The sequence below is a fragment of the Oryzias latipes genome, chromosome 12 (genome assembly GCF_053564925.1).
Source record: "Oryzias latipes strain Hd-rR chromosome 12, Olatipes_Hd-rR_3.1".
Taxonomy (NCBI): domain Eukaryota; kingdom Metazoa; phylum Chordata; class Actinopteri; order Beloniformes; family Adrianichthyidae; genus Oryzias; species Oryzias latipes.
Window position 1 is genome coordinate 24,833,434 of NC_136248.1, and position 23,425 is coordinate 24,856,858.

General features: G+C 38.8%; 1 protein-coding gene and 1 non-coding gene across 2 annotated transcripts in view; both read left to right on the forward strand.

Annotated features, from left to right (window-relative positions):
• The window catches only part of LOC101159452 (uncharacterized), a 66,367-nt gene that overhangs the window by 13,437 nt on the left and 29,505 nt on the right, over nt 1–23,425 (forward strand). Inside the window, exons 5-12 of the mRNA XM_004074688.5 lie at nt 4,294–4,347; nt 7,277–7,330; nt 7,463–7,516; nt 17,028–17,072; nt 20,684–20,737; nt 21,143–21,187; nt 22,181–22,234; nt 22,857–22,901. Of these exons, the coding sequence (XP_004074736.1) occupies nt 4,294–4,347; nt 7,277–7,330; nt 7,463–7,516; nt 17,028–17,072; nt 20,684–20,737; nt 21,143–21,187; nt 22,181–22,234; nt 22,857–22,901 (405 nt within the window). The remainder of the gene's footprint in view (nt 1–4,293; nt 4,348–7,276; nt 7,331–7,462; nt 7,517–17,027; nt 17,073–20,683; nt 20,738–21,142; nt 21,188–22,180; nt 22,235–22,856; nt 22,902–23,425) is intronic.
• On the forward strand, nt 21,937–22,019 carry mir455 (microRNA mir-455). The gene has a single exon (NR_107151.1). It is a non-coding gene; the product is annotated as a microRNA mir-455 (primary transcript).

Here is a 23,425-nt window from a genome sequence, read left to right on the forward strand (position 1 = left end):
CAGGCACAATACTGACCGGTATGGTTATGTCTTGTATGTGCAGGTCAGCGTTTTAGTCTAAATTTTATTGTTCAGTAAATTGTGAAAATGCACAATTTTTTTCATTCCTTTATGTCCAGTTTTGTAAGATAATTTAAGATAATTTTTACTATAAAATATGCACAATTCTGCTTTAGCAAAAATTCAAATTACCAAAATGTTCTTTTATTTACATTTTACACTTTTGTTTTAACTCGTCTCCTCAAACCTGCAAGATATCAATGTTATCACAAGTGTCAATTGGTTTACAAAATCCCTGCTTTTTTTCATGCTGTCATGGTGATGCAGTAAATTTATGATTATGATGTAATTTAACACATACTACTCCTCCTTTATATGAATTAAGATAAGCGATTTTAACATTATCCAGACTGATTTTCCAGTCTTGGGGTGGAAATAGCAAAATTATGAATAAGCTGTCGGCCTTTTTCATATTTTTTGTTATTATTTTCTTTGATTTCTTTAGTATAAACGATGTTGTTCTTGCACAAACTTAGGCAAAACCTTTGCTTTTTTCGTTTTTGAAGGCATTTAAAGCATTAGTATTACAAAGTTCCAGCTCTATTTGGAACATACAAAAAAATACTGATGATAATACTTTACACATTTAGTTTTTTTGTGAAATAAAATAGGGAATTTATGTGGGAGAAGTGTTTTGTGCTGAGATTCCTTTGAATTTAGCATCAATTTATCACCTCTAATTTACATGCCGGTGGCTTTGACATGGCCTGTGTTTGCCCCAGAAAACCAGCTGTTGAACTGCCAGAGGCATTGTCGGTGGAAGTGGTTGGCTTTAAACAACAAACACAACATTGGGAAAGCATTTTCAACTAAAAAGTCTGAACTTTGATGGAGATAGGGGGGGGTGGGGGGCTTTGAAAACCTGTCACCAGTGTCTGAATACGACCTCACACATTTTATTGAATGCTCAATCGTGTATACAGGAGTGTTTTCACACTATAGATCAGATTCCACAGAGGCGTATGTGGCTGTTTATGACCTGCCCACATTGAGAGTGAGACTGGTTATAGAGGTTTCCTGTAAACGAAAGCATCTATCAGCCTCAACTGTTGAACCATGTGCTAACACAGGCATGCACATGCGCATGTTCACACAAACGCACGTATATTACCTCCTCTCTGCTAAAAGAGAGTGGAGCTTAAATTTAGGAGCAATTTTTACCAAAATAGGTAAATAATCACATCCCAAACTGGAGCTTTGCCTCAGGATGTCAGTGAAGGATTTGATCATGAAAAAACCCAAACAAAAATAGCTTCCACTCAGTGCTTAGGAGAAGTGGTCGCAGCTCTGACTGACCTGCTGGCCTTGAAGGTCTGTGTGATGACACACAGAGCGCCATTGAGCCCAAGAAGCACCAACCATGAACCTTGACCTCTGATCCCGCACATGCGAGTGTGAGTTGTCGTGGCTGCGGCAACGGATGTCTGCCCAAAAGTTTTATCTCGGTGTCCGTGAATAGCCGGGTCTGGTGCAAAAATGGTGACGGTGGTGGGAGGGTGTGAGGGGAAAATGTGGAAGCATCATGAGTGAACAGGCCTGTATCTGTCTGACAGCCGGCTGCATCCATTCGACTGGAGCCTCCCGGGTCAATGGGGTCTTTGTCTAAGGAAAAAAAATCTCTGTTACCCATCTTTCCTCTTGCTGCCCCTCCACAATGCCTCTCTGTCACTAAACAAATTTCTCCCACCTTGCCTCACCTGTACACCCCCTCCCCCCAAATTAAAAAAGTAAACTCTTTTCATAGAAAAAGGCTCAAAAATCTCTTTTTTAAGTGTTAGGTTGCTATGGGAACATTAAGTGGCATATCTGCCTTTTAAAGTCCTTATTATCCTTAAGAGTCTTGTCTTTGTGTAGGCCTCTGCTCTGGAAAATAACTCATGGGTTTCAGGATAATATAAATCACACATCATTATCTAATTCTAAACATCTGAGATCCCCTTTAATAAGACATTTTTAAATATTTGGCTTTGAATTTGTCCTTGACTGTGAGCTTTTATTGTTGTAAAACCTTGGATTACTTAGTGTTGCCCTTTTCAAACAATCTGGTCACTGGATGATGTATGAAGCTGTAAAAGTATTGGCACAATTCATTTTCCCTGTCTGCTTCTGTTATTGGGACTTTTATTTTTATTGTATTTCATGTGACATTAAGCTGCAAATTCCACTCACATCCTTCAACAATCGCGACTTCTGAGACTCTAATGAAGAGTGAAATATTTTCCTGAAGCCTTACCGGGAAAAGGGCCTCTTTAGTGTGTGTGCGTGCTAACAAGAATCTGTAATTACAGCGACGTCCAGTCGTTTCACACGCTCTCGTAATCTAAGCATAGTTCATCAAATGTTACCCCGTTAACTCTCATTTGGCAAAGCATCAAACAGAATCTCCTTTTATCTTTAATTCAGCCACTGCGTTTATATTTGAAGCATCTTTTACGAGCTAGCATCGAATGCCAGACTACGTTTGAAGCATGCCCCATTAAAAGTTTTTCTACAATTATTTTCTGTGTGGGAAAAAAAAACGTTGGTTCTGATGTGATGGATCCAAATTTATATCGCGCACAAACAACTGGTGTGCGTTGTGTCTTCTTTGGGGTGGTGTTTGAAAATTTTCTACACAAAATTCTATTTACACCACAGTGAGGTACAGATGGAATCAGAAGATGAAGTATCGGTGGGTATCATTTGCCTTGATTTGCACCGCCGAGGATTTGTATGCGCTGCCACATCTTGACCTCAGAAGCCACAATAACGCCTTACTCCTCAGAGGCTTTACGTTTTTATTTGGTAGCCGTCAAGCTGTGCACGCCCCACGCTGACCCCCTGTAATTAGACACCTGTTGCGAGAGAAATGGACATGAGGGGGCCAGAGAATGAGGGAAAGTGCCTACCAGCATCCAGCCCAGCCTGTGGTGAGCCACAGAGTTGCTTTTGAAACATATAATTCAACCATGTCTTGTTTGTTTAAGTTTATTTAGGGCTAAAACTGTACCCGCTGACCATGTCTTTAGGAAACCAGCTGTAGTCGAGCTGAGAGTGAAAGAGGAAATGTTTAGGAGTCAAAGTCTGTAAAAACGAATAGTCCTTGGAACGAAAGTGCCTTGATGTAAACCACAATTATACGTCTTTTTTTTTTCCACGTATGCCTAAAATAAATCAAGGACATGCTTGTATTCAGTTGATCTAGAAGCTCGTTTTAATTTGGTTGGCATATTGCCGATTTGTGATGGAGTTTTATTGGACAATAGTTTTTTCCTTTCTGGATCCCAACAGATGCTGAGTTCGGATGCTGTTCTGTTATAAAGTCTTCCTAATTTGTCACAACCACCTCAATGGAACTCACTGACCCAGTTCTTAAAGCACCCTCTGTTTTTTTTTTTTTTTCCACTCTCTACTGGGTCAGCCTTTGACCTGGGACAGTGGTAGGTTAGGGGCCCAAAGGTGCCACATCACGTGGAGGGCAGGGGTGAGGTCAGGTATCCACAGGAAAAGCGCATGGGGAGGAAGGGAAGGCAGACAGTCAGATGAATAGATAAATGGCGCAACAACCCACCCCCTGTTCTTCTGTCTGCAGGCAGCTATACAACCCTCACCCCCCCCCCCCCCCCCCCCAAAAAAAAAAAAAAAAAAACTGGTGTAATTCATTCTCTGGCTTCCAAAGTTTCTTTGCTAAACTTTCCCATGGGGGATGCTGGACTGAACACGATGGTTCACATTACCCTTGAGCTGCCACTGCTGATGCTGCTGTGTTTGGGTTTATTTCCTCAGCTGCTGCCAACGCTGACAGAAACATACATCAAAAGAGAAACCCAAACTTAACATGTTACGACATGGGGTGATCTGTTTAAGTCATCAAGATGCCTGGAAGTTGCATCTACTTTTTTATTTTGATTTTTATTTGTGGGCATGGTGGATGCAGGAGGTGGATGGAAGGTGAGGAAAAAAGGGTTGAGAAACCTTAGCCACGCTATGGTAAAGCCACACAAGGGGCTCCAGATTTTCTGTGAGCCTCGACCCCCAACCCTAAATATCTCACACACGCACACACACAGGCACACAGGTAATGCATAGGAAACCAAGCTAGAAAAGCATGACGGGTGATGTTATCCAGACAGTCTTTGATATCCTCTTTTCTGGTCCAATTCACCATAGGAAGCTCCTTGTCCCAGCATGGCGATTGATTGAAATCTCAATCGCCTTTTGATTACATCTCCATCTTTCTGATTTTTTTCACAGGGCGCCCCTGGTCCTCATGGGAACCCCGGTCGACCTGGTCCACCTGGTTTAAAGGTACACAGCTATTCCTGCTCATGAGCACAACTGGGTCTTTTGTTGCCTTGACCAAAGTCTCTGCAACAATGTTGACTTTTCCAAATGCAGTTGCCTCTGTTGCTGATGAAGTGACCTTTCTTTGCCCCATAAGAAGAACTTAAGGGCCCTTTTTTAAGCTTTTATAAACCAGGTGGAATTCATAAAGAACAAAGGTGTTATGTCTGTGGAAATAGGGTCATTTGAGTTCACAACAAGCCTCCAGAAACTGACATTTTCAGGTAAAACATGGAAAAACTGTTCTGCAGTCAGTGAAAAAGTAAACAAAAGATTAAAATTAAGATATCCTCTTAGTTGGAGGACTCTTGCACGTTTGTATCTGCTTCCTATTAAAAAAAAAACCCTCACAAAGTCTTTGCATATTCTTATAAATGAGGAATCAACTGAGAAAGTTACAGAAGAGAAATACCTCCAAAATCATTTCAGGTTTCCAAATACATTTTAAAGCCATATTAAAAAACTTGTAAAGTTGTCAGGTCAAACAAGAGCTGCTTTATGATAACAAAAAATGCCTTTCCCTTTTTAAAAAAAAGCTTTTATAAACTCGATGATCTTTTCTCACCGAGGTAATGGAGTTCCTGTCAGGTCACAGAAAGATCAAACCACACTTTACAATTAGGTTCTGAAGATTTTAGACCACAAACCAAAATTAATACCATAACTGTGATAATTTATAGTAATATAACTTTTGAACATTTAAAATTCGTATTAATTTTTACTGTTTAAAGATGATTTTTTAAAAGATTTAATGAACTCGCACCTAAGCCCTTCTACAGATGTGTAAAACTGCAGAGCTGAAGCAGATCCAGCTCCTTAACCGGACATGGTAAGGTGCCTTTTCTTGCAAAACCTCTTTTGCCCTGTAAAAGGCACATGGCTGCGGAATCTGCTACCCATCTTAGAAAAAATGTCTGCAACCAGATAAATTCTTTGTAGAAATCGGTCTAGATATCTGTAAAGAACTGGTCTGACTGTGACCAGACTTTTAAAAAACAAACAAAATCTGCCAGTTGCACCTTCATTTACTTCTTTTTTGGCACAAGATTGAACTGTTTTCTGTGAGTTAACTTTACTTTGTTAATCTTTCACTCTGTGTTTTATTCATACATTCTAGTTTTGCATTTGTTCTACATTAAAAGACCATGTAGTGACAAATGCTGCAAATCTGCTGTAGCAAAAAGCGTTGTAACATGGGTGTTTTAAAGCTTGTTTGTATTTTTTGACTTATGCCTATCAAATATTCAAATAAATAGAAACATTCTATATATCTAAATAAATAGAAATACATTCTTTGCTAAAAATGTATCTGTGTGTTATAACTTTTTATCACCAACATAATTTACTTCCACATTATTGTATTGTTTACTTGAAGACATAAGTCACAGTTCCTGTTGATGTCAGTATGAGTATGTTCTTCTGCTGCAACCATAACAAACAGTGGAGAGACCGGAGGGGGGTCCAAGTGATTTATAAAGGTGCCAGGAAGAAGACATTAGGAGTCAGAAAGTGAGAACTTCATATAAATCTGTCTGGTTTTAACTTGCGAACAGATGACCCTGCTCAAGACAAATCCTCTGCATCCTCCCCCTCAACAATTGTCTGGATTGATATATGTCTTAGCAAACACCCCTTAACCTCTCAGTCTGTTCGGAACACATTCTAGGACTCAAATCCTTTATTTGGCTTTCATTACTTCAAGAGGGAGGCCTTAAATAAATAGATTGAAAAAACGCCTTTACAGTATTTTGGTAGTGTCATGCGCTACCTAACAGCTTAGCACAAAGACTTGACAGAAGTCTGGTTTTTGTTACATTTGGGTTCTGAAAATGACACATGATTAAGTTTCCAGATCTTAATTAAAGTAGTCTGCCTGTCATAATACTCAACACGCACACAAAAACTGGTGTGGAGATTTCCAGCTCAGCAAAATGAGCAGCCAAATGTCATTTTTCAAGATAAACGTCTTTTTTTTAACTTACCGATCACTTGAGGACACATTTTAAAACATTTTAAATTAGAATCATATTTTGTCCCACTAAGAGTTCTGACCTTTAAAGAATATATACCCAGGGAAGTTGAAAGATCTTATAGGATATTTCCAGCAGATCATTGGGGTCCTGCAGGGTCATGGATTAAGCCTACATGGATCAGGTTTCTTTATCACATCTCACAGATGCTAATTCGAACTAACTTCTTTTGGACCATGTCCAGTTAAGAGCCACTGGGAAGTTGGCCTTGTGGCAGTCAGGGTGGGCTTGATTTAAAAATCATGCAGCAGGGAATTGCAAAGGTGTAAATGTTTTTTTCCTCATGTTATCTATAAATAATTTAAAACAATGAAATATATTGAGGTTCATCAGAATAGCTTTGATCTGCTGCCCTTGTGAATGAACAATGCTGTCAGTTGATGCTAAACTGCAGCGGGGACGGCTCCTTTTACCAGACAAGTGTGTTGAAAAGAAAATTATGAAGTATGTGATGTTTGCTATCTTTGCTCTTTCATTAAAAAACAAAGTGAGAAAGTCTGTCCTCTGTGCAATTTCTGATCCACAACTTTAATGATCTGCAGTCCTGTTAGTGCTACCTGCTGACAGCAAAGCTCAATGAATATATGTGTGTGTGTGTGTGTGTGTGTGTGTGTGTGTGCCTTGCTTAGGACTAAAGGGGCAATGAGTTCAGTAAGAAAAGTATTTGTGTTAGTGGATTTACCAGCACATAAGGACATAATCCTGTTTTGTTTTTAAGTCTATAAGTTTTTATTGGCTTATTGACAGCAAAAATAATCATTCTGGCTGTAAAAACTATTTTAGTAATGTTTTTCCAAGAAGCTGCCAGATTGAAATGACCAAATATTAGTCAAACTACTAAAAGTTATTTTATTTTCTTTAAGGGGAAGAAAGGAGACCCTGGCTTGTCACCTGGACCAGCACCTAAAGGAGAAAAGGTATTTAGTCATAACTCTGCCATCATAATTTATTTTCCCCCAGTTTAGTCATGTTTTAGTTATGCTTACTGTCAATTATTTTTCAGATCTAATTTTGCTGCTTTTTGACATGTTTGCTATTTCTTTTCCCAGGGAGACCCCGGCATCATCGGCCCAGTTGGAAAACCTGGTCAAATAGGTCGAATTGTAAGTCACAAATAACACATTTTTTACATTAATGCTTTTTTTTTTTACTTAATCTGTTTAGTTGTGTAATGGATTCTTGTAGGCAGTAACATTTTCTATGCATTTGGTCTTTATTATTGCTGTACGTATTAAGCAAACCATGCCCTATTTTATTTCTTTGTTGCTAAGGCTTTAGAAGTAGTTGCATTCTGAAGCTTAGCCACTAGATGTCAGTAAATTGTGCACATTGCTTTTTTAAATATGTGCAATTGCTATTATTAAATAATAGCTAGTGGTGGAGCTAGAACATTTTGCATGGAGGGGTAGGAGAGGGGCAGAAGACTTTGGACGGGTGGAGCATGAGAACAGCAGAGTGGAAGACCATTTCCACTGAAAGGATATTAAATTTGACTTTTAAACACTTTTACTATTGTTATTGTTATAAATATTGAAACGCTAGTTCTTGTAGCTGAGGTGATATTAAAAAATATTGCGTTTTTAGTTTTTATAATGCTCAAAGAAGCTTGTATTAATGATTTCTCAATCTTTGTCAATAGTGGTGCTAATTTTGACTCCAAAAATTGGTGGGGGAGCAGAACCTTTTGCTTGGGGGGCAGCTGTCCCCCCTTGGTCCCCTGTAGCTCCTCCACTGAGTATAGCCTAAGTTTTAAACTTGGCTTTACAAAAATTATCTCGTAAAGAATTTACTTTAGTATGAAGTGCTCATAGATGGTTACCCTTCCTCTTCTGTTTTTTTGTTTTTTTTGTTCAGCTGGAACCATCTTATTTAGCGTCATTCCTTTGCTTTGTAACAATGAATTCGCTATGCCATAACAATCGTGTCCTCTCATCTGCTGCTATTTATATTCTCAGAGCAGTCATGCATTTATTCACTAAATAACGAACATTGTTTATTCGTCATTTATTTTAGTAGAGCCCATTTTGAGGCAAACCTAAATGCAGGCTTCACACAGAGAAATTCTGTTATAAAGCCTTCAGAAATTAGATATAAAATGTTTCACATCTATTCATCTGTCAGATAAAAAAATTGGCTAAGTTAACTTATTGATGGGGTTTGTAGTATTTCTAACTAAGGTGCACCTATAGAAGGGAAAGTTCTTTCTTGTTTGTTACTCCTCTTATCAGGAGAAAATCAAGTTACAAGGCAGAATTTCACATGGTTAGTTTGTAATTAAAGCATGGGCAAAAGGATAAGTCCTCCAACTTAAAGAAACCTCTGTTGAGCTGGGAAGTAATAAAATATACCTCATTAATTGCACATTATGCTTCTGAAATTACAGGTTGTTGGTTTAAACCAAGTCAGTCTTTTTAAAGTCAATTCCCAATGTTGGCAAAGTAAATAAAACAGGACGTATAATCAATTATTTTAGGGCAGCAGTGAAATTAGCATCTGAACACGAGGGGCAGTACAAAAAGGAAACCAGAACTATGAAACTGAGAAGACCCCCCCCCCACCCCTTTTTGTTGTTCTTGATGTCATGGAGGTTCCAAGATGGCCACTAAAACATAAGGAATTGTCAAAAAACACGAGAGCAATAAGAAAACACTATTGTTAAAATGATGTGGGGTTTCCAGTATTCCAAGAACTCAACAAATCATGGTAAAATAAAGTCAGCTACAGAAAATGAACACAATAAAAGTAGTAGAGACCCAGGAGTCACTAAGAAAGGTGACGTCATGAGTATTAGACAGACGATTGTGGAAAACACATCGATTGTTGTCAAATGTGGGGTACAGAGCTGCATTTGCCCATTTTTGGGTAATTTTATCAGCTAATGGTGTATTAAAAATGGTTAAACCTATTGATTAGACTCACAAAAGTGAGATAAAAACCAGAAATATATTGGAACAATGGATTAGTTGTTGTGCCGATACTTTTTTTTACTTTTTTTTTTTTAGACATAATGACTTTATTCTCATAAAACTGTTTATCAAAGGCTCTTCTTTTCTACATATAAAAAGTTATCTGAGAGTTACTGTGCAGTCATAATATCCCTACTTTCACAAAGTTTCAGCCCCTGAATGTTAGCAGGATGTCCACAGAATTTATAAAGACTTTGTTTTCTTTAATGGTGATGGAGAATCTCCAAAACACAGATATAAAAAAAGTTTGATTGTAGTCAGCATCATGTGTCCTCTTGTGCCTCAAAGCAAGCAAGAGGAAAACTTCCAGTAACATTTTGAATCTATTACAGTTGAGCCATGAACAGATGTCAAGCAAAGTACAGGAATGATTAAGTAATTCAGAGTAGCAGGTAGATTGTTTTCATTTCAGCAGAGGTGAAAAGAGCTCCTGCATGCTAAGCTTCCTTCCTAGAGGAACAATACTCTGTCTGTAGGAGTGTCAACAAGGTTTCTGCCTCAATTGAACACATGGCTTTTGTTAGGAACCTGCCTGTGTGTGTGTTGTGTGCGTCTGTGTTCATTTAGATGCTACCTCCCTCTTACGCACATTCACTTAAATGGAAAAAAAGGGGGCTGACTGCTTCAAGTAAGTGGAAAAAATGTGATGGAAGTGATTTGGGGCCCCATCTAAAGCTTGGCCTGTGACTAACAGCTGAAGGTGACAGCTGATTTTCCTCTTATGCTACAGATACCTGCCAGATTTATTGTTTTGCTAAAAGATGGGATCAGCAGGCAGAGCTTGAATAATGGTTCTTATACCCAGTGGCTCGTTACCTGTTACCAAGCACTTTTATAAACCCACTCCAATCATTCTTTGGACTATTAGAGGCTCAGTGGTCTTTTAATAATAATTGTGTTGTTTGAAGCCAAAAACTTGTATCGTTTTTTAAGACATAATTTCTGCAGAGCGGCAGTAGTTTATTAGTAATTTGTTTCTGAGATGTAGCCTAAACTGTTGGCGCAGAGTAAGCCTACCCCTATTTCCCATCATCCATCTGTTTATATGCTCTACTGCGGGCTTACGGCCCTTACAACCTCAACTTAACAATACCGGTGCCACAAAAATGACGAGCAATATTGGAGCTATCCAGCCGTACAATTTTGATCCAGATGCCAGCTCAGATGAGGAAAACAAAGATAAACATGGATCTATTTGTCTGCAAGTGGATGCATCAGAATGGAGTGGTTCAGGGAGCTTGTGGCCTGCCAATAGTGATTTTTTATGCAACAGCTACAAGCTATTTCAAACTGCATTTTTTTGTCTCCTCCTGATTTTACAACGATATGAATAAAGAAATGCTCAGAAATGCACTTTTAGGCTTAATTTTGATTATGTATGCCCTCCGTTATGAGAAAAATACCACAAGAACATGTTAAAAACACAACTTTCATTGGAGTGGGTCTTTAAAACACCCCTAGTCATCAGTATGGCATCAGGCTATATTTTCAGGGGGGATTTTCTCCATGGCAACTTCATCAACACTTATATAGACTGTCATCCTCAGAGTCAGCTCCAGGTGTTGGTCAGTGACCACAGTTATGTTGACTGTAAAGGAAACTTGTAGAATTAACTGGAATGAGTTAACATCCTGACCACAATGGACCCAAAGAAGGTTTGCTCAGCACACTATTGTGTTTTTAGTTCTCAGCATTGCCTTACAAGGATGCTTTGATGATTCTCTGTGCACTGTTGTAGAACAGATGTGTGAGTCAAACTGCACCGAGACACCAAAGACTGACAGACTTTGTTCTGTTCTTCTGTTGTCGTGTGAGGTGGAAAGTCCAGATCCAGCTCTTTCCACAGAGATCCTGAGAAACTGAGAAGCAGTGATGACTTTTATAACACTTTTACTCTAAAGCCCTCCTCAAACAATGATGAGCTGTTTCCTTCTCTTCGTACTGCTCTGCCTGTTTAACTTGCTCTGTCTTGTTTGCTTGGATTTCTGCGGTGTAGGAAAATGAGACAACAGGACCTTCCCCTGGGCTTTTTTCATTTTCTTTCCCCTCTCCACCTTTGCAGGCTGTCTCTCACAGACACCCAAACACACACAACGCAGTACCGGCTCTAAATCAGCCACAGCTTGATGTTTGGAGCGGGAATTGTGGAATTTGCCTGCTGGTTTTTCATGGAAAACTTTAATGGAGTAAGCAGCCCTGCTTTAAAAGCGTGATAGTGGGATGCGATTTTACACTGTTGGTCAAGCCAAGCATGTTCCGCTCTGTACAACATTTGTTCTACTGAGCAGACCCTGAATGGCTTTTCAGTATGGCAGGGAGGGTCAGGGAGAGGGGACGTACACAGAACCAGACCTCAACTACAAGGTCGAGTTACAAGCACCACGTCACACCTTTCTGCCTCCGTCTTTCTGTCTATTCTCAATGTCAGATGTTCAATTTTTGTGTTTTCTTTTTTGTCTGTCTTTCACTCGTCTGTGCCTTTTCCGGCCAAAGGTTATGCTACCGTCTGGTATTGTAGGCAACATTTAAGTTTCCAGACCTGAAGTGCTGATTTGAGAGTTATATCATTTTTGGCAGTTACATTTTTTATTCTTGCTCCTTGATTTTTAAAACATTTTGGTAAATTATTCTATGAAGATTTTGTATCTGCAACTACCAATGGCTTCAATTTCCACTGTAAATTTTTTTTTTTGCTTCTTCATACAAGCAATTTTATTGTGATTTTAGTTATTGTACCCAACTTTTCTAATAACGTCTATGACCACTGACTGCAATAAAGATGGAAAAAAGTAAAAGTCAAGCTATCCATGACTAATTTAAAGTCCCACTCCAATGAAAATCATGTTTTTGTTTTTTAACATCTTTTTCTAGTGTTTTTATCATAATGAAGGACAGATATTAAGACAATTAAGCTGAAAACAGCATTTCTGAGTATTTCTTTATTTATTTTGTGGTGAATCAGGAGCAGAGGAAAAATGCTGTCCATCTTTTTTTCATTTCCTTTCTGCCTATTTTTGCATTGATTTATTTGCATGATAGCCAAAATAGTGGGCTAAAACTCTATGTACCCCATCTCTTTAAATGGTTATTAGTTGACACACGATAAAACGATTGCAGAGTTGAGGATTTGACAGTAATCTGTCAATCAAGAGATAAAGCTTCTATTTATGCACAATTTTAAGGGAAAGCGTTTGTAAACGTACCTTCAGTTCAGATGCTATAAACATGAAACCTTACCACAGAAAATCTTTTTTCAATCACCTTGTGATTACTTTTGAAGTTTTAAAGGGGAATTGCCTTTAGTGTAACAAGCTCCCAGTGGCTATTCGGGGAACTGTACTTGATTAAAATTGCTTGTGTCTTTAAAGCAAAGGGATGCTGCTAGTGATAACTATTAAACACCTCTTTCTACATTTAATTTAAAAAAAATTCAGTTTAATGTACCTGATGTGATGATATTGCAGAAGCTGTACTTTTTTTCTTCAATTTAGTGATTGACCAACCTATGTCTTTTTCTTTTTTTATTGGCTCATTACCTTTTTAACTTCCAAATAGCTTTTCTTCCCTTTGTGACCCTTTTTCCACTGTGAGGAAATTAGATATTACAAATTCCTGTGTGGGATAAGTGTTTTTACACCCAGTCCAATGAAATCATGTCTTTAACATGGTCTTGGCATTTTTATCATGATGGAGGACATAAATAAAGAAAATTAATAATAAAAACTGGGTTTCTGAGTGTTTCTTTATTCGAATACTTGTGTATCAGGTGGAGACAAAAACTAAAAAAAAAAAATGGCGTTGAAAAAAGCTTGTGACGTATAGGTGCTACAGTTGTTGGGCCACAACCTCCCTCCTCCGGTCTCTTCCAATGCATCCACTTGCAGACAAATAGATTCATGTACGTCTTCGTTTTCCTCGTCTGAGCTGGAATCTGTCTCAAAAAGGTAAAGCTGCATAGCTCCAAGCATTGCTCGCCATTTTTGTTGCACCAGTATTGTTAGATTGGGGGTGTGAGGGGCTGTAAGCTAGCAGAAAATGGGGTAAACAAAAGGATGATGTGAAGCCAGAGCAGGCTTACTCCCTGCCAGCAGTCCCGCCCACGATTCAAGAGGCAAATCGCTGATGAACTCCTGCCACTTTGCAGAAACTATGTCCTAGAAAAAGGCAAAGTTTTTTTAGATAGCTAAAAACGGCATAATCATAATTTAAAGACCAACAGCAACGGTTTTACCATAGATCAAAAGATGATTGGAGTGGGACTTTAAATAAAATCCCAACTCAATATGGTTTAATTTTTTTTCTTTTTCTTTGACTTGAAAACTTGAAATTTGAGTTTTGAATATATTTGTAGTTGAACAAAACCCAAAAGAATTGTATATTTTTATTGGCTTTCCAGTCTTTTGGCAGCCCATTTACCAAAACTGTGTATAAAACAAAAACAAATTGTTCATCATCATCCTGGCAATAACATGCCTCAATTTTCCTTGCAATTCAAGTCACACAATAAGTCTTCCTCCTTAACAGCACTTCTGCCTGGAAGCTAACATGTTGTTGAAATTGTGGTTCAGGCGGGGAAGAGGAACCTTTTTTCCACCACAGGGGTAGATTTCACCCATATTGCCCATTTAGGTTCATGTAGTTGTTTGTTTCATTTCTCCCTGCCCAACATGTGTGTAAATGTTCTGTATATGCAGCCTATAGATGAAACCACATGATTACTGTTTAATCCTCTGGCTCCATACTGTGGGATTCTGGAAAGCAGGCAGTGAAAAGATTAAAGTATAGAATAGTGATGTTGAATATTTATCCTAGTAGGTGTTGTCCACTGGTGGCAGATGGTGGAGGGTATATTTTCTGTGCTGTACAGTAACACTGTTGAGGTCTGATCCTATTTGAGCACATTCAGTTTTAAATGTATTTCCAGTAGCCAGTGAGAAGATGACATGTCATCAGCAGACACAATGAAACACATGGTCTGCTTCCTTCAGGCTGTTTTTTTTTTAGCTCAGTGGGGGAGAAGAGTGTCTTGGGTGCTACCGGGAGGGGGGTGCTGCTGTAAATGATGTGGGGTTTTTTTGTTTTGTTTTTAATTAAATACACATGCTCATTAAACAAGTGGCATTGTAAACACAGTCAGTTTGGTGGGAATGGCTGCTCTCATTAGTGAACTCATTATGGGCGAGATAAGGATCTAAGATGGTCCAGCTGAGGTTCAGAGGTTGTGGTTTTGCACTCCAAACCCAAAGCAGGTTGTGTGTTTGTGTGTTCGGTTAGTAGACCGCACAGCACAGCATGGGAACATCAGGCTCAACACATGTTCATTCTATAAGTAAGCCTGAAAAACAAAGGGGGGAAACGTACGGTCATGTTTAAATGTGCTAGCATGTTAGAAAGACATTAGATCACTGCTTGGATTAAAAGAAAGATATCCAGCACGGTGGCGCAGTGGTTAGCGCTCTTGCCTCACAGCAAGAAGGCCCCTGGTTCAAGTCCTGGCTGGGGGACATGAAAAATACATCAATGGGGGACCTTTCTGTGTGGAGTTTGCATGTTCTCCCCGTGCATGTGTGGGTTTTCTCCGGGATCTCCGGCTTCCTCCCACTGTCCAAAAACATGCTTCATAGGTGTATTGGCAACTCTAAATTGTCCATAGGTGTGAGTGTGAGAGTGCATGGGTGTGTGATTGTGGATGTTCTACCCTGCAACAGACTGGCGACCTGTCCAGGGCATCCCCTGCCTACGCCCAAGTGGCCGGGATAGGCTCCGGCAGCCCCGTGACCCCGAAAGGGACAAAGCGGTACAGAAAATGAATGAATGAATATCCAGTATTAGGGTTTACATTTGCTAAAGACTTATCACTCTGCTGAAAATGGTGTTTTTACATGATTATGTGGAATTTTTTTATGAGGGTCATGTTAAAGAAAATTATTAAGCTAAAAATTGCATTTCTAGGTGTTTCTTTATTCAAATCATTGTGAATCAGGAGCAGCAAAAAAAGCAGTTGAAAGAGCTAGTAGTTGATGCACCACTGGGTGGGCCACAAGTTCCCTGCTCTGCTCCATTCTGATGCATCCAATTGTTGACAAATAGATCCATGTATGTCTGTGTTTTTCTCATCTGAGCTGAAATCTGGCTCAAAACTGTATGACTGGATTGCTCTAATATTGCTCGCAATTTTTGTTGCACTGATAATGTCAAGTTGTGGTTGTGTGGGGCTTTAAGCTATAGCAGGAGAGTGTGTAAACAGAGAGCTCTCAGGTATTGGTCATGGGAAGGGGTTGCAGAGGCTAATTTCTCGTGAACTACTGCCGCTCTGCAGAAACTATGTTTAAGTTAACGACCAATTTTATTATTTTAGCCATAAACAGTGCAATTATAACCAAAAGACCACTGGCACACTTTTAAAACAGATTCAAAAATGATCAGAGTGGGGCTTAAGGAAGGACAGGTGGATTGATTTTTTTACTTATAGAGTAGTTTGTCTTAAAGTACGATTTCATATGAAGCACAGGCCTTTATGACTTTTTTTTTCTTTTTACACATTCTAGCACCTATGCAGAAGAAGATAGTTCAGACAAAAAGTAATTTTAAAAGGGAATAGTTGGCACCCAAAGTATCACTTTAGCAGTAGAGAGTTGTTAGGGGTGGAAAAGCAATTCAAGTACTGAGTAACAGTTTAAACACAACATCTGATGTATTCTTTGGAAAGTATACATTAGACAGATTGAAAATATAAAATGCTGTTTCTTCTAAAAAAAGACTGAAAAATGTGAATGTCTTTTTTTGCCAATCTTTCAGCTGACAGACATCAGCTTCTATCTATTAGTTACAGTCAACAATTCTATCTGTTCTTTATTTGGTACTTTGCTCTGTTAGCTTCTTAATTTTTAACAATGAGCATTACCAAAAGGTAGGCATAATGTAATTATTATATTTTTAAAAAAAGATATACAATGGTCATGCATTTATTAGGCCTGGAAAAAAAACTTTAGCTCAGGCAAAGTAATCTCCTGTAATATCATAAAAGTTTGGAAGCTGCAGTGTCTTCTGCCTCTATTGGCAGTCTGGTGGTTTACGGAAACATGTCGTGTTTTAGATTCGTTCCCTAGCTGTGGTTTATAAAGACAGGACATCAGGAGCCTTTCCAGTTATTGTACATCTGTTTTTTCCTTTTTATTTTCTTCAATATACTTTTTTCTCTCTCAGAATTTCTCTGTCTACTTACTTGCCTCCAGTAAATACATCTTCTCTAACACTAACATTTTTTTATTACAGGTTTGTATTGTGATGCGGAAGTCAGCTAAACAATTGGAAAGAACTGTCAGGTTGTCAGAGCGTCTGCTCTGAAAGAAGTAAAAGGGATCTGCTATCTGACTCAAATAGGAAGGCATTTATATCCTCAACATGCCATTGTTCTGGCACTGTTTCTGTGTGAACACAGCCAGATGGTACATTGACTCCTTGCACATGGCACAGTGTTTTTTCTGTTGGTGACTTGTGTTGTAGATGGTATGTTTGACTTTTGTTTTTCTCACATGGAAAGAACCATGCAAGTGTTTGTTTGGATTTTCTGCACTGCAGTCTATATCTGCTGTCATTTGTCGTTTAGTGTCCATAGTCTGATCAGGCTTTAACTCTGTTTCTGCAGGGACAGAAAGGTCACCCCGGTCCACCTGGACTCCCTGGAGAGCCTGTGAGTGTTTTCCACAAATTTATGGAAAATCTGTAAACTATTTTGAAAAACAGATCCCTCACAAAGTACGCACACTTTTTGTTACACTTGTAATTCATTCCACATGACACCCATTTTACTTAACTATCCTAAAATCCGTCTTTCATTTTCAATGTATACATATGAAGAACTTGGATCTGATGCATTGTCTTTGGCTCTTCTTTTGCGTTTCAAGGCACTTTTTGCCTGCCGTACTGATGTCATTCTCACTTCATTTACTAAGTCCTCGATCGTCATCCATGGCAAGGTTGTTTAACCCCTTTAGTCTGTTTGTGTACCAAGCATGCTTGCAGGGCAGCCAGATTAGATCAGTCTGCTTTGGAGCACTGGTGAGGACAGACATCTGGCCCAAGCCCCGCACTGCAGTGGTGCTTCCCAGGATGTCAGAAAGTGGTGCCAAAAAGAAAGAAATTAGAGAGAAAAGAAACAGGAACAGGCCAACTAGGCCAACGGTGCTATACACTCATTACACTGCAGCTTTGGAGAAAGTTTCACTTTGTTTCAACTGTAGACCTGCTGTTTTTACTTAGATACAAAGTGCAGTACACTTTGATAATCAACAGTTTATTCATTAAATATCAGTTCAATTAACTTTTTTATTCACAGAGAGGAAGGAAGGAACAGTGGCAGTGATGTGCAGCCCAGCACTATTTTAGATACCAAGCATCCAGCTCAGCATTTAGGGCTATTTTCAGTCAGGCTGGGTCATACTTTTGCTTTTTTTAAAACAAGACCTTAGTCATTACTAAAACAGTGAAACATTCAACTATTTCTTGCTCTGCTCCTGCAAAAGTGCTCTGAGAAAACAGAAAGATTCAGCCTGAGGTTTGCTGCAGATCCTTGTTGAATGAAGCTGCCTGTTTTTACAGTAAATCCCCGTCGTCAAGGTGATGTCATCATTTAGGGAGCTCCCACACAGCTCATCATGAGGAGCAGCTTTTCGTCTCTCACTGCATTGTGTCCTCCCATCCACAAACACCCCCCAGTTTCCCACAGAGTTGTAGCTAATGATGATCACGATGACCTTGAGCCTGCATCCCTGTAATACTAGCAACCAAGTATTAAGCATGAATGGTTGGCATGGTGGAAGCACAGGCCACCTGGTTTGCGTAAAATGCTGATAACTCTTTCCTACAGCATTACATCACCAGCTCACTGTTGGCCAATCAGAGGTTTGCACTGGACTAAATTATTGTCCGTCTGTAACCGGCACCACTGTGTGCTATATTTATCCAGGACAGGGAGCAGAAGTGGTGCTGCATTTCTGAGGTCAAGAGGGAATTTGTTGGATTGGATTCCACCAAATTTGGATGCTACCTTCTTGCGTGTGTGTGTCTTTAGTATGCTGTCCAAAAGTTAAACATATAAACAAAACCTCTTAACAAGTACCAACTGTCTGTATGAGCTAATTATCGAAAAGTCTGAAAAAAAGTAAACAGTTCCATGAAATCAATGAAACTTCATACTTCACATGAAAATTGCATGACTCTATTTTGCATTGTCCTACTTACAGTGTATACAATCACTGATAGAAAGTTTAATGAATTATTACTTTGAACTGTCCAAATATTTTGATTTGATGTTTATTTTGACAGGTTAACAATTATTTATTAAGGATTTTTGTACATTTTTTGTTCTATTTTGTAAGATGAGTCTTTTTATTGTGAGGCTAAGATTAGAACAAGTCACTGACTCCGTTTATATGCAATATTCTGATCTCAATCCTAAAATTTCCCTAACAAAATATTGATATTTGAGCACACTTTTTCAGTTAGCCTCGGAGGAATGAGATGGAAATTTGGATAAGTCATGTGTGAAATGACAGTTTTCGTTGGAGAGATCTAAGCACTGGGCTGCCAAACCCTGGTCCTCAAAAGCTACCACCACATTTATTGGCAAGCAATCACCACCCTACTTGCTGATTATTATCTGGATCAGATTATTCCAGGGTTTGATTGATTGAACACACCCTGTCTAGTTTGGGTTTTGAAAGGTTTTTGAAAGAACTTTATTCTATGTCTGTATTTACTGATTCTCTTTTATTTAGCTGAAAGTCTGCTTAACCCTGTAACATTGAAGATATCGTTAGTGAGATCTGTGATTCGGAGAAACACAGCTTTTTATATCAGTTTTGCCCCATTATGCAGCACAAAGCCACTTTTCTCCGCGACAGAATCAGCTGATTTATATTGATTGTGTAAACACTTCACTTCAAGAAAGTGCTGCATATCAGTGCAAAGCTGCTTTTCAGAATCCGCTGGCATTATGCTAATTGTATAAATGGTTGAAGAGTTACGGTAGTTGAAAGTAGGTAAACACTTATGCTAAAGCTTCAGTTAACTTTGAGTAAACTTTATCATCATGAACCTTTATCAAAATCTCTTGTGGGGAATTTGCCCACTGTTGTCCTTTTGAATGAGTTTTGTATATAAAACGTAAAAACATTAATAGCATGACTGAACACAAAACAAAATACACAGTGGACTGAAAAACATTTGTTGCAGAAAATGTGTCTTAACATCTTCCAGCAGTTATGTCTTTTGTCAGACTATTTTAAGAAACACAAATAACTGAAAAGGTCAGATTTAAAACAGCCCATTCACATAATTAACAACAATGATTACATTGCTTAAAACATACTCTTTGTTCATAGTATGGTGTGTTTGTAAATAAAATGGAAATGACCATTTTTACCAGGGGTGTCATCATTCATTTTAACAAGGATTTTATTCGTGTCATAATTTGTGTTTACCGATTCAATTCATAGATGAAATTGATCTATTTTATATCCAATTCCCTGACCTAAAATCGATCCATGACATCTTTGACTAAAAACTCAACCAGTGTGACTCAGATAAAAACCTGGGTACTAAACATTGCAAGTGAAGTTTTCTAGATTCCATTTATTTCTTGCAAGATAATCAAGTGTAAATTAAATATGTGTACTAACCAAGAACTAAAAAAGAATTGATGGCTAATCTGTTCACATTTTAGTTTAAATAAAGTTCAGCCCACTGTTGTTTTTCCACATTACAATAACAGTAATACAAAAAAAACTTTATTATAACATTTTACCACACTGTTGTCCGCTGTGATGGTACTTGGTCAATTTATAGTAAAATAAACCTACCATGCCTCAATCCTAATAGTATTTTCCAACACTGACATAATCGATTTTTTTCCATTTGTAATAATTTTATAATGGTGTAGCTCAATTCTGTTAACAACTTGCCTTAGACAGATCAATCTGTTGGATCGTAGGAATATAAAACAATTATTGATGAAGTCAATTAAAATGTTACACCCCTAATTTTTACACATAGTCTGTAAATTCTTCTGGAATAACTTTACAGTTTATCTGATGATAATTCCGTATAATTTTAAACTGCAAAAGTCCCAGAATGTCCACATAGGAGAACAATTATCCATTGGACACAGTTCATAGAGGCTCAACTTTCTGTGCTGATGAGATTTTTTTTCACCCTCCCCTTGCCCTCTCACTTGCCCTCTCACCTCTCTCACTTGCCCTTTTGCCCTTTTGCTGTCTGTCTTTCGCTCTGTCTTTCCTCCAGGGGGAGCAGGGGCCAGTTGGAAGCCCAGGTGCCAAAGGTTATCCTGGCAGGCAGGTGCAGTAAATCCTCTGCTGTGACTGGTACAGTTGTTGTCATGGCTTTAGTAAGATAGAGTTAGGTTATGCAAAGCAGATGGCTTTTGGTAAAAAAAAAAAATTTGCCGAAAATCCTAAGTAGAAGACACAGGAAATGGAAAAGGAAGATAAAGAGCTATTCTAAAATCTGTAAACGGATTAACGTTTTTATTTTAGACACACTAATGCACAACAATACATCTAGGATGTCTTTTGTCAGTTATGTGTTAAAATTGTCAGTTAATTCAATTGTTTGACAGGATATCATGTCTTGTGCTTGTTGAGTTTGAGTTTTAAACTTTAAATTATGTTTGTATTTCTTTAGAAAAACATAATTTAATGTGTTTATTTGTTTAACCTGCAAAATTCTGTCTTTGTTCTGCAGGGTTTACCAGGGCCTGTAGGGCCAAGGGGGCCTAAAGGTGTCCGGGTAAGGAGACTGAACCATTCTAAACTGAAATGTGGGCTCCTTTTTATCTGATAAAATGACTAGCTAAATAGCAATACTGTCTTGTCTGATGTCTTTCTTTGCTTTCCTTGTAATTGTGAATCCGTGTTAAAACCCGACAAACTGATGTTACATTGAGCATGTAAAAGCACATATACCTAAAAGCAATGTGCATGGATGCACAAGAGCATATTCTAGCTACATGCACCAACATTTGACCTTTTTTCATTTAAATATATTTGCATCCAGAGTGTACAACTATCAAAAGTACACAAAACTTAAAGTACCTTTATCTGGTGTTACAATGTTTAAGTACTTGCCAGAAGTCTGGATTGACAAGCTTCCAAATGTAAACCAACAGCCTTCAGGTGCACCAAGTCACGGACACAAACAGATTTTTATTTTGCTTTTCAATAAAGGTTCTTTATCAGCTCCCCTTGGCTGTTCCAAAGTCTCCCTGCCCCCGAAGGCTGGAATTTCCTGTTTAAGCTCTGTATGAGGCCCTGCTGTCTTAAAGAGGCGTTCTAGTCCCCTCACTCACTGAGCCACCTTTTCACATTCTCTGCCCTTCTACTTTTAGTTTAGTCCATATTGTGTAAATGTAAACTTGCTGAACTCCCTGTCACCTATAACTTGGATCTTAACTGTTCCCCCAGAGTTCATCTGTTCTGCTTGTTTGTCCCTCTGTGTGTCTCTTCTACACTGGCTGCCCCGGTTTTTCTTCAGAGATCCCTGGCGTGAGGGTATGTGCCCTTGGACTACATCGTGGAAGCCAGCACCATGCAGTCCATGGGCATATACACTTGCCTCATGGTTTGGTTCTTCATGACAGCCCACCCTATCCATGCTGGACCGCCGGCCAATGAAATGCAACCTTAAACTCAGTGGGAGTTGCTGTTGTCTTTGCTGCTTGTGTTGCATCTAAATCCTAACAGCAGCCTTCCTTTTCTCCCCTCTCTTGTCCTTCTCCTGCAGGGTTTCATTGGAATCCCTGGCCTTTTTGGTCTCCCTGGGCCTGATGGTGAAAAAGTGAGTTCCTCTCATTTGCGCATGGGCTCAATCACTGCCTTTAATATCTAGACCAATGTTCCCATAAGGTGAAAACATTGTCTTTAACCTCTGTTTCATTCAGCTGGCTCATAGTTGTGAAAAAGCAGGGCCAGCTGTTTGAATGTTTCTGTGTAAAACTGCGTGGGAGTGTTGATGACTCATGTGATAAAAGCCTCCTTAGAGCCTTTAAACGTCCTGAACTCAAGGCCTCATTCTTTTTCACAGTCAGCGATTAGCCTTCATATAACATGCTCCAGGGGGCTGCATCAGAACAGAGGAGGGCGATAACCCATCTAGCGAAACAGCATTTTGAATTGATACTGCCTACTGCTTTACCCACTAGAGAAACTTTAGTTTACTTTAAATACAAATTTGCCACATCCCTATTCAGATATAATCTAAATAAATGTCCCATTAGCTTCTGTCTAATCTGGATATGAGTGGAATTTGAAGCTTTTTGCTTTCATGTTTAAAAAAGAAGGTGTTTTTGTTTAGATGTGGTTTTTACTTGTCTTTTTGTTTTTCCTTCTGTAACCGTTATCTTTTTTTCTTTCTTCCCTCCTTTATTGAATCCCCCCACCCCACGTCTGACTTTTTTTAGGGCATTCCTGGTGAACCAGGGAAGAGGGGCAAGATGGGTAGGCCGGTAAAGTTTTGTCTCAACATACTTTACAGATAATATTGTGTTTGTATGAACGATCTGAGAGGCTATTAAAGAACCCATTTTTGTGCATCTTTGTTTAGTTTTTGGAACAAGGCCTTAGTGGTTACTTTGTGACTTTAATCCCTTTAGCCCTTGTGCTGTCCTATGACCCCACCCTTACATTGACGTGTTCTCCCTACCATGACAAAGGTGGATAAAGGTGGAAAGATTTCATGTAATCTATGGACACCAGTGAAGATCACAAATCATTGAAGAAAAATGGATCAGAGCACTGTCTAGTGGGTCTAGCTGACCCAACTCTTAAAGTTAAAGTGCCTAGGATAGCACAAGGGTTACAAGCGCTTCAGTGAAAGTCAATGTTCTGTGGGGGTTTGGGGTTTCCCCACTTGCATACATTTCTATACTAGTAGAGTATATGAACTAAAAACCAAAACCAAAATGTGTCAGATTTGACTAAATGGCGTTTCCCTTTAGAGGAACATGTATCCATTCAAAAAATGTCATAA